The following is an 11,102-nucleotide window of genomic DNA, read 5'->3' as shown; positions in this document are numbered from 1 at the left end:
ATGATGATTTAGGTGCATTTCCGCCTACTAGTGTCTTGTTTATTTAATTGATTTAAATTTAATTTAGTTTTGAATTATATACGTTGGGGAAAGATGTATGAATGAAACGCACTTTTTAATAAACAACTTCGACATGAAAAGTGCATTTTAAAAAAGGAACCTGATTTAAAATCTTTAACTGATGGTCATAATTTCCCTTTCCAGTATGCTGACACACCCACATAAATATTTAGTTGACACATTTTTTTTTGTTTTGTTTTTAAATACAGCAAAAGTCAAAATTAACTGCAAACATTTTATTCAGTACATTTTTCACTCCAAAACATATCAAAACCAGATACATTTGAGAAGAAAATCAAACACTGTGCACATTAAATTTATGACTGACCACCGAAGAAATGACTTTATGGATCAGCTTAAAAAAAAAAACATCAAAAGAAAAAGCATTTAGACCAAAATCAACAAATAAAACAAATTATTCTTAAAATTTCAGCAAGTGCACAATTCATGTCCTTCAACTAAACATGGATTCCGCAGACATTACACCGTATTTTAAGCGAATCTTTTAAAAATAACAGAGAACATCATGTCTTCCATTTGAAAAATCTTGATTGACTAGATAATACTTGTATTTGATTAAATCATTTCTACTCTGACATGGTTCAACCATGTTTAAACCACCAGCCTGACCAGCACAAAAGTTTAAATTTCAAAATAAAAAAGGAGAACTATCTTTTGTTTGTTCTAGTTGTAAACAGTTTTTATATCGGAGGCATGAACATTTCTATTCCATCTAAAAAGATAAAAGCTTGAACCACCTTAATAACATGAAATATTACGTTTATTTTTTTTTTTTTAGATGTTACTTCTCGGAAAAAAATGAATGCACACAAAGCTGAGAATTAGTGCAAAAATAATGTAGGGAAAAATGCTAAAATAAAAAAAGCACCTTTTTCCTTGGGGGATTAAGGTTAAAATTGCAACACGCTTATGTACCATAAAATGGCTCCAACTGTGAGCTTCTAACATCATACGTTTCTTTATTGTTCGGTAGTGAAACTAACTTCTCTTATCAGTACTTAAAATAACTGAAATGAGGTTAATAAAAGAAATCTGCCAGAGGCACACCATGAATAGTTTCTGAAAAGGTGAAGAACTTGATCCTAAATGTGACACTAACGCTGCTTTATGATGTCTGTATCAAACTGGCTCAGTTCAAGCTAAGGGAATGTTGGATTTGGTCCTAGTGTGTTTTATAGCCCTGTATGCCTAGAACTCCTTGTTGAATTAAAAAAAATATATGTCTAATTTGAATCTAAATTGAAAGCTGTCAATTATTCATGTTTAAAAATGCTGGTTTATCTGTTTATTTTCTATTGCTCGACCTACATTGTATGCTTTAGACTAGAGATGAAGAGCGTAAGGAGAAAATTTTGAGGAGAAAAATACTTCACAGTGATAAACTGATGGCGTCCACAGCGTCCACGCCTCACTGTGGTTTACCGAGCAGACTTGATAAGAAGTTTGATCCGTGGCTGTCTCCTCGAGCGGCGCCCCCTCCTCCTCCTCCTGCCAGGGGGTCCATCTGGTTCAGTTCGGACTGGTCGAGCATTTCAAAGTCCTCGCCGTCCCAGTCTGTGTCGAGCTCGGAGCTGGACTGCTTGCGGTAGCTGCGGTGGGCTCCAGCCCTGGGCGGGCCTTGTCGGCGGTGGGTGACGTGAGGGCGAGGCTGCATCGCACCGCTCAGTGCGGCCTGGATCATGTTGCTCGCGATGACCCCCGCCAGATCTCCGGTCAGACTTGAGGCGGGCGGCAGGCTGCTTAGAGACAGTTCACTGTCCAGATCTTCCTGGTCAGAGTCCAGATGAGAGTCCACGTCCAGCACTGAAGCTCTGTGGCTGATGAGTCCAGACGGGCCCAGACTAGGTAACCCGATGCTAGTGTCGTCATCGTCGTCCATCAGCGTGGCGTCCGGGTTTATGGATGGAAAATCGGGAAGATCCTGAGCGAAGGATTCCTCCGCATCGCTGTGTCTGTCGAGATCTGAGCAAAAATGCGAGCAGATAACGTCAGAGAAAAGCAAGGATAAGAAAAGCTTCTGTTCTCTCAACACGTACCCTCAGAACCCTCTGTGAGCGGAGTCTGACCACGAGACAGGTTAAACGTCCCGTTGTCGGTGTAGGACACCTCCGCATCCGAGTGCTCGGAGTCGGTCAGAGCGAGCTCCTTCGCAATGATTTCATCATCAAACTGAAACACAAAAATCCAATAAACAGATTTTTAGTTCCGTTATTTATTTTGTTCTGAAAAATGAAAGTAATTCAAATTAATTCATTTAAACAAAACAAAAAATATATTTTAATATCTGCAGCTTCAACTGGAACTGACTAACCAAAGTGGCAGAGAGACACAAACGCACAAAAAGCTGTTTAAAGCTCATGTCATTCTAAAAGTCGGCACACAGGAGGTTATTTATGCTTAGCAGACAAGCTGGGACTCGCTGATTAAATAGATCATTTCAGTTTCTATTTGGTATCCAACTCATTTCTCCCCCATTCCACTGTTCTGTGTAAACCGCAGCATTGTGAAATGGTGTCATAGATCTGCTGTGTTGTAGTCCAGAAAAGCAAACATCTAATTTATCAAAGTGAGCAGTTTTCAGTCCCCGAGTACTGCAAGTACAAAGCAGTTGAGCTCCGTCTTTTCTTCAAGTCTTAAGGTCAAACATAAAAAATAAGATTAATTTCACCAATCTATTTCTATTTTTATTAATTATTTCTTATGTTATGATAAAAAATATGACTTCTTATCCTTTTGTTTGTGATTTTTAGCTTTACCATACTTCCTTTTTTACATATTTTTTTATACCATGGGTTGGAATTCTGCTTATTGGTGAATAATGATTACTTCTGCGGCTGTTTAATAATAAAAATTGTGGGTGGAAAATTGTATTTTCGACAAGAAATATAAAACGGAGAAGTTTAAACAGCCCAATTTTTAAGGCTCAGACATAAAAATTCAAGACTGTTTTTAAGGCTTTTGCATGAAATCTGTGTAAAAGCAGCCTCAAACACGGATAGACTTACTGTTGGGCAGAAAGCGGCTAACTCTTCCTCGCTGTCGCTGGCTTCACCTGAGCCAGCACCACGAATGGGTCTTCGTAGGACTGAAGACAGACATAAACAACTGTTGAATAATCATGATAACTGACTTTGAAAAATGCAAAAAAAAATATATATATATATATAAAATAAATCTTAAAATTGCGTTTCTGAGTATTTCTTTACTTCTTTACTTGTAATTAGGAGCAGACAAAAACATTCTTGTATTTGCGACCTGAGAACTATTCAACCGGCCACAAGCTCACTGCTCTGCTCCATTCTGATGCATCTACTTTTATCTCCACGTACGTTTTTGTTTTCCTCATCCCAGTTGAAAAATTTCTAATTTCTGCAGAAACTGTCCTAGAAAACGACACATAACTGGCATAATCATAATTAAAAGACAACTGAGAAGACTTCTAAAACGGGTCAGATGACGACTAGAGTGGGTATTTAATTTAATGGTGTCACTTCTGTTCAAACGTTTGATCTGAAATCCTGAAACGTTTGAGTCAAACTCACATTGATTATCGATGGGCTTCGACATCATGTATCCATGGATGCTGAAATCCAGCCGCTGCAGGACCGGCTCCAGCTTGATGCACACATGCTGAAAGACTCGGTGGTGCGCTGCCAGAGGAGCCAGGAGGGTGGCCAGCACTGCCGAAGAGGAAATACAACAAGTCCTTAAGATGAAGGAACGCATGACGCTAATGGTGTTTTATATGGAATACTGCAGTACGCTTAAATACTACAAACATGCTTGAGACAGGTTGTAGACCGGCCCGCCCTCTGCAGTCTACACTAGCTCCAGGTTAGGAGATTAGCCTGCTGTGCGTCTGACCTCCTTAGATCCCTGTCCTCTCCTCCTCCTCCTCCCTGCTTTAATCACTTCGTAGGCCGAACCTTGCGCTGGGCCTCACAGATCTGGTTTCACCACTCATATATTTTTAATTTGGCAAGTCAAAATGAGTTTCCTGCCAACAGCAGCAGGGCGTGACCGGTAGTTAGGACTGGCGAAACTGCTCGGACTCACATGCAGAGTAGGACAGCACCAATCCAGAAATGTAACAGCCAACCGCCGCCAAACAGGTGAACAGCCCACAGGTCAGAGCGCAGAACTGTCACAGAGAAAGAAGCACAACACAGCACCCATGTAATATTCATTGAGGGAATGCAGGTGGATCAGCTGAAGTCGTTAACATGAATAAGAGGATTAAATACATGGTGCTGGGCGGTAATCCTTACATTGCCAGGGTTTCGTTGTTTGAATTGAACCATGAAGCTCATGAGAACGGATGCGCTGACCCAGGCCTCTGCAAGGTGATGGCACAGTTCTGGTACGCTGAGGATGCCGGGCTGCACCAGGCCCCAGCTGCACAAACACACATGTTAGCACTTTAGGAACAGTTTAATGCTGCAAAAAAATGATACAAAAAAACACACACCTTTCATTTTCTGATTCATCCAGTTTTCTGACTGCAAAGAGCAAAAACAGACAGAATAGTAAGTAAGTTTCTTGCTTTATTGTACACCGATTGATGTCTCACTTAAATGTACATTTTTAAAAGACAAAAAAATATACATATTGTAAATATAAAGCGCCACAAATTTAAAGAAATAAACAAACCTCGAATCCGCGGCCAGATTTTATTCCTCCAGGTATCCAGAAACACAAGGAGAGCAAGCGAAGAGGCCAGGAGGAACAGCAGACGCATGGATGTAAAGGCAAAAAACCTGCAACAGGAAGCATGCAAATAACCTCAGTCGCCTATTTCCATAGAACTATGCAAATAAACAAATCAAATTTAAAGAAAAAAAAACAATACAGTTGAATAAATAAAAATAAAAAACTTCAATTTCCAATCCGACATGCTTAACATGACAGAATTTACCAATAAAGTGTGTTTTAAATGAATCACGAAAGGAGCTAGTTGCATTAAAAGAAAAACTGCTGTTTGTTTTTGGCTGAGAAAGACCCACAATTCTCTGTTGCTCTACTTTCTGATCGCAAGTTTTCACAGAAATGTTGGCAACAACAATGCAGCAGGATTCTTCCAATCCCCAGATTAACCCAATTAAGACTTTTCTAGTCAACAACTATTAATTCGCCTTTTTGGGGAGTTGTCATTTTTGTTTTTTCCCTAACATCGTGCATATGTTTTTGAAAGGAAAACCCCCTTTTTCTGAATGGAACGTGGTTTCTTTAGGGTAAAAATAAAAATCATCGCATAAGAGGTTTCTTGTCAGTGTGAAAAGAAAAAGAGAGAAAAAATAAACAATTGAAATCCAAAACTTGTTTAACATCTACACACTTTAACCTTGATATTTTTCATTTGATTGAATATAAAATGATATACTACTGCTCGAATCTTGGATTTAACCTTTTAATTTATATGTCATCGAGTCAGAAAATCCACACCAGAATATAGTCAAGATTACTCACGATTCTCAAGCTTGTTGGTTTCAAAAACATAACAGGTTACATTCTTTTTGAAAAATACTACAGTAATATCTCAAATCAGATATGTTTTGCAATAATAGACTGTAATTTTTCGCCTGTACCACTTGTTAGACGTTTAATTGAAAACTGCAACATTTTTACTTTCATCTATTTGTTGACATTTGCACTGAAAGTTTATGACTTAACAGTAAATTTATTACAAACTAATTTAACTTGTTTTTGTCACACGTGAACTCACCAGAACGCAATGTTTACAGCAATAAAGAAAAGGACGCTGTGAAATGGTCTCTCCCACACCAGGATAGACTGCAGGTAGGTCAGGACGGGCTCGTAGGGCCCCAGTTTGGACTGAAGTGTTGCTTTGACGACCCGAACCCGGGCGTCCCTTTCGCTGGAGCATGGTCGACTTCGAAGGCAATTACTGGAGCTCTGAGAAGCGGAACGATCCTCCATAGGTGCGTTTTCCACTGCTCCAGAGTACGCCATCTCTCAGTGTCGGCCGTGGACGCCGTCAATCTGTAAAACGAAGAATTAAGCTGAGTGGAAACCGGTAAACAGCCTGATGAGGAGCTCCGCCGGTGACAGAACACAAGCTAACGGCTAACAGAACTAGCAGTGAGCGAGCAGAACTCCGCACTGACGTCAATGTTTTTACATTATTCTAACAACTTTAAAATAAAATATTGTAACAGCTCTAATAATACTGTTTCAGAAAAACATGACACTTACTGTAAAATATATTTTTAAAATACATTTTGTGGTCTCTTTATAATGTCAATATGGCGTATCTGTTTTTTTTTCTGTCGAGCGTCGATTGATCCAATCAGAATCCAGGAAAGCAGTTGCGTCATGGTGCGTTCAGGTACAAAAGGGCAAACAACAATTTCTCAGAATGGATCAATAGAAAACCTTCTCTTCCCGCCTCTCCACAGCGGGACGGCAAACCCACATTACAATAAATATTAGTGCTGCCGTGCGATTAATCATAACCTGTAAATAATTAGTCTGATTAATGTATTTTAATTGAAATGATTTTTAACTTAATTGTTGTTGAAAGCCTCATTTTGAGGCATCTTAGTTAAGTTTGTGACATTGTATTGCAGTAAAAGATCAAAATAAAACTAATAAGGTGGCTTTATTAAATTATTTTTTACCATTATAAAAGACTTAACCTTTACTTTGACACCACTGGGGGTTTTATTTCAATCTTGAACAAATTACAACAACGACAAAGAAAAAAGAAAAAGAAAAAAAACATTAGGTCTACATTCCTCTAATTTACCACCTCAAAAACAGTAGGAACAGTTTTCTGAGCAATCCAAAAAATATTCAACACAAACCTCTTATTAATACCATAATTCAAATGTTGACATATTATTATAGTTTAGCACAACTCCATGACAGTAGAAAGGAAATGAGAGTGATTTTATAACTTCCTTTAACCTATTTTGGTGACTTTGATTATTTAAAAGACTGGGATAAAGCAAAAAAGAAATAGAGAGGAGAATGTAAAAAAGAGTAAAAACTTTAGTTAAAAAATAGGGGAAAAACAGTGGTAGTAGAGTAGAAGGGAAGGGTGGGTTGGTTTAGGAAACAGATTATTGTAGGAAAAAATAGTTTATAGTAGGATATAAGTTTAAATAAATAATATGGGTTGGATAGTAGGACAAAAAAATGACTTGTTAGTTTAGGAGGTATAATGGTAGGAAAAAAATAGCTTAAAAACTGCAGTTAAAAAAAAGTTTAATCTTAGTTAATTATGTATAGATTTTCACTGGGAACTCCAATTCTTCCCAGTCCAAAAAAGGCCCCAAAAATTTAGTTCAGGTTTATATTGATAATATGGGTTAAAATGGAAGAAACATATTTTAACACAAATACCAGATAAATGCAGAGGTTTATGTAAAAAAAGGCAGACTAGCAGACTTTGCTGTTAGGCGGTCAGAATGCAGAACTGTTTAATAACTTTAATGTTACTGTCTGTGGTGGACAGATGGTCAATTTCACACAAAGAAAAGAAAACAGCGCCAATGAATACACAAGTTGATAATGCATCAAGGAGAACTGAATTCACCTGCTGCACAGGTCCTGTTTTTTTTACAACCATCTAGATGCTCTGTTCTCTTGGAAGCATCATCAATCTCCGTATCAAAATTCTTCTTTGTTTTTATGCCAATCGTTTTTCTGGAGACTCGCGCACCTTTCTGTCTTAACAATACGTGTTCAGATTTGTCGCTCGCTTTGTTTTCACCTCCTTTTTTTTTTTTTTTCAGCAGTCTCCTCAATATTACCCGCCTGCTTGTGCCATTCTCGGATCCCTTTTTAGGGTCAACCCCAAAGTGACGTGCAGATTCCTCACCAGAATGTTCTTTGACATTTGCCACCACATGATATTTAAATGCAACACTGGCACAAAATGTAAATATCACAGAGACCAGACATTCATTGGAGACTGGTGTCTATTAGAAAATGGCCACTATTGGAAGATATACCAAAATAGTGCAGAGCACAGTCATTTCAATAAAGATACTCCAAAACTGTAACTTTACGAGGGAAGGGGAAGAGAGAGTCATAGAGTGAGGGAGACTTTCATGTTCTCCTTTCAGTTGAGAAGTGACTTTAAAACATTTTGTGTGGAAATGATGAAGAACTTAAAGGTGTGTGTGTTGTGAGGAGCAACCAACTTAGTGTTTGCTATTTTTGTTTCTTGAAGATAAAAAAAAAAGTCTGTGTATTGTCAGTGCTGTTTTTTAAGAGATGAGGTTGGAAAGAAAGTTGAACCAAAAAAACTATTAAAATTTATTAGTATTGGGGTGAAAGTAGAAATAGTAGTAGTAGTATTTAGGTTGTTTTAGTCAAGAAAAACAACTCTTGTAAAGGAAAAACTATTGTAAAGTTCTGCAAAAATACATGTGCTGCAGTGCCTATGGGAATTTAATCCTTTTTTTTTTACACATATACAGGCCGGGCCTTGTTATTATTCATTTAAATGGATCAGAAACCCCCCAAAAAACAATAAAAAAGACAATTTTTAATGTTGGGATGTCACTATTTAAACCATTTACAGTCAATGCAAAAACAACAGTTCACTGATTCTCACAATGCAGCAAACTTAGCTCAAAACCAAAATGTATGTATTTATATTCATCTTTTTTTCTGGTTTTAACCATTTTAACATCTGTTTTCTTGTGTTTCCAGTTTTTTGATTAATGCAATTTTATCTAGCAACAAATTTATTTTAGTTTTCTGTTTTTAGAGACTAAATGATTCACATTTAATGAATTTTTATGCATTATTTATCGCTTTTAGTCATACATTTGACCATGGGAGATTTTTTTTTTTTTTTTTTTTACATTTTGCTTTAATAAATTATCAAAGTGGCCACCATGTGACAAAAATATAGTGTGTTTATCAAACTAGTTGAAATAAAAAACCCAACGAGACGTGTTCTTAAAAAGCATGTGACTGTAAATGTATTATATTATATTATATTATATTATATTATAAGTACCTATATGCCAAAGATAGCATCATTGATGTCTTCTACTCCGACACCCTAGGGGGCAGCACTGAGCATAAATGTGTCCGCACGTCAAGTTGCCCGCAAGAAAATCCGTAGAAGAACTTGGCTTGAAGCGTCACATCAGTTAGCGGGAAGGAGCGGGTTGTTGTTGTGTCGCTGCTGGTCAGTGAGAAATCGTGGAACCTGCGGGAAAGCTTTCTTTATTTAAGCTAGCAGACAGGCTAGCGAAATAAAAAGCAACTGATCATGCCGCGGGAAATTATAACGCTTCAGCTCGGACAATGTGGCAATCAAAGTAGGTCACTTTACTGCTAACTCTTTCTAAAACCGATATTTGTATGTTCGACACGTCTCTACCATTCGACTTAGACAGTTAAGAAGATATTTTCTTTAAAATTATATTCAGACGTGTCAACTCATCATTTCTATGATGGAAAATAACCGTAGTGAGAGAGGATGCTATTATTCATGCTAGCTAACGGCTAACAGGGTCTCCTTAGAGGTAATACGATCTTTGTAACAGTAGCTGTGTCATCTGTTCTCCGTCCTTGTCGTCACTAAATGAAAACTAGAAACATTATAATCAATGTTCCTATTTACTAATTATCCGTTTACGTTTTTCAGTCGGGTTCGAGTTCTGGAAGCAGCTGTGTGCCGAGCATGGGATCAGTCCGGAGGGAATCGTGGAGGAGTTTGCGACTGAAGGAACAGACAGAAAGGATGTCTTCTTCTATCAGGTGAATAGTCAACAAACCAAGAACATGTCCTAAAACGATTGATTACAATTATTTCTGATAAAGATCAATCAATATTTTTCTACTGACAGTTTTCTTTGGATAATTAGTCTCAGATATTTGCTTAAAACACTCGCTTACCTTTATTTCTTTAATTTCAAACAGCAAAATAATCGATTTTAAAATTTTTATCCATTTTATGCAACTTATATTACTTATCTATTTTTAAAAAAATACTTTTTTCTACTTAATTTAATGTTTCTATGTGTATATATGTGTGTCAGAGGAGGTTGACTATATATATTGTAGAAAATTATTGATTTTATACATAAAAAAAAAGCTACTTTATGCAAGAAGGACAGTCAAAACATGGAAAATGAAATATTATGGCGAATCAGAGCCTTAAACCCATCAGATTTTTTTACATGGTCACACATCAATTTCAGAATCAATATAAGAGGAAAAAATGTAAACAAAAAGATCTAAAACAATAATTTATTAACATGAATGTATAATTTATTTATTAGCAGTGAAATTAATATATTTTTTATGTGTTTTTTATGCCATGAACTAGTTAAAATGTACTATATATTTTTAGTATTTGATGTACTAGTTGATTAATGGTTAACCATTGAATGGTTGGTAAGTAGAAGTGTTTTTTCTTTTTGCCACTAGAGGGCACACTTGTCAAAGTGAGAGAGCTCATGATAGATCAGGTATCTGAATTTTCTTTCTCTCTTGCAGGCTGATGATGAGCACTACATCCCTCGTGCTGTTCTTTTGGATCTGGAGCCTCGGGTGATCCACTCCATTCTCAACTCTCCTTATGCAAACCTGTACAACCCCGAGAACATCTACCTCTCTGAGCACGGCGGAGGTGCTGGCAACAACTGGGCCAGTGGATATTCCCAGGTGATTTGGTCAAGTCATCTTCATCACAGATCAGGAGCAAAAGTAGAGACTAAAGTGCAAACTGCAATTTCTTCTTTTTCAGGGCAAGAAAATTCAAGAAGACATCTTTGATATAATTGATCGGGAGGCAGATGGCAGCGACAGTCTGGAGGCAAGTTTGATGAATTTAGACTCTACTACAATGTAACAGAATACACTAGTAGGGATTCATTGTATTGTTGATTTACTCAAATTGATCCATTTAAAACAGTTAGCATCAGAGGCTTTAAACCACGTGTTAAAGTCAAGGCCTGGGGGCCGGATCTGGCCCTCCACATTATTATATCCGGCCCTCCAGACCATTTTATTTAATAGCTACTGGTTAAGCT

General features: G+C 37.3%; 2 protein-coding genes and 1 long non-coding RNA gene across 3 annotated transcripts in view; 2 read left to right on the top strand and 1 right to left on the bottom strand.

Annotated features, from left to right (window-relative positions):
* LOC118599045 overlaps window positions 1-429 on the top strand; it is a 1,285-nt gene extending 856 nt beyond the window's left edge. The window contains exon 2 of the long non-coding RNA XR_004948321.1: window positions 13-429. This is a non-coding gene — a long non-coding RNA (uncharacterized LOC118599045). The remainder of the gene's footprint in view (window positions 1-12) is intronic.
* retreg3 (reticulophagy regulator family member 3) lies at window positions 282-6,680 on the bottom strand. The gene is made up of 10 exons (XM_024272752.2): window positions 6,295-6,680; window positions 5,804-6,081; window positions 4,732-4,838; window positions 4,550-4,580; window positions 4,350-4,476; window positions 4,138-4,222; window positions 3,624-3,761; window positions 3,087-3,166; window positions 2,118-2,250; window positions 282-2,043 (listed from the first exon to the last, which is right to left on the bottom strand). The coding sequence occupies exons 2-10, from the start codon at window positions 6,049-6,051 to the stop codon at window positions 1,490-1,492; spliced, it is 1,503 nt and encodes a 500-aa protein (XP_024128520.1). The 5' UTR covers window positions 6,052-6,081; window positions 6,295-6,680; the 3' UTR covers window positions 282-1,489.
* A 2,487-nt stretch (window positions 6,681-9,167) lies between these two features.
* tubg1 (tubulin, gamma 1) overlaps window positions 9,168-11,102 on the top strand; it is a 10,108-nt gene continuing 8,173 nt past the window's right edge. Inside the window, exons 1-4 of the mRNA XM_024272743.2 lie at window positions 9,168-9,383; window positions 9,713-9,825; window positions 10,567-10,734; window positions 10,817-10,885. Of these exons, the coding sequence (XP_024128511.1) occupies window positions 9,335-9,383; window positions 9,713-9,825; window positions 10,567-10,734; window positions 10,817-10,885 (399 nt within the window). The 5' untranslated portion in view covers window positions 9,168-9,334. The remainder of the gene's footprint in view (window positions 9,384-9,712; window positions 9,826-10,566; window positions 10,735-10,816; window positions 10,886-11,102) is intronic.

This window comes from Oryzias melastigma, linkage group LG8 (assembly GCF_002922805.2).
Source record: "Oryzias melastigma strain HK-1 linkage group LG8, ASM292280v2, whole genome shotgun sequence".
Taxonomy (NCBI): Eukaryota; Metazoa; Chordata; class Actinopteri; order Beloniformes; family Adrianichthyidae; genus Oryzias; species Oryzias melastigma.
Note: the sequence above shows the minus strand (reverse complement) of the source record. Positions and strands in the feature narration are given on the sequence as shown.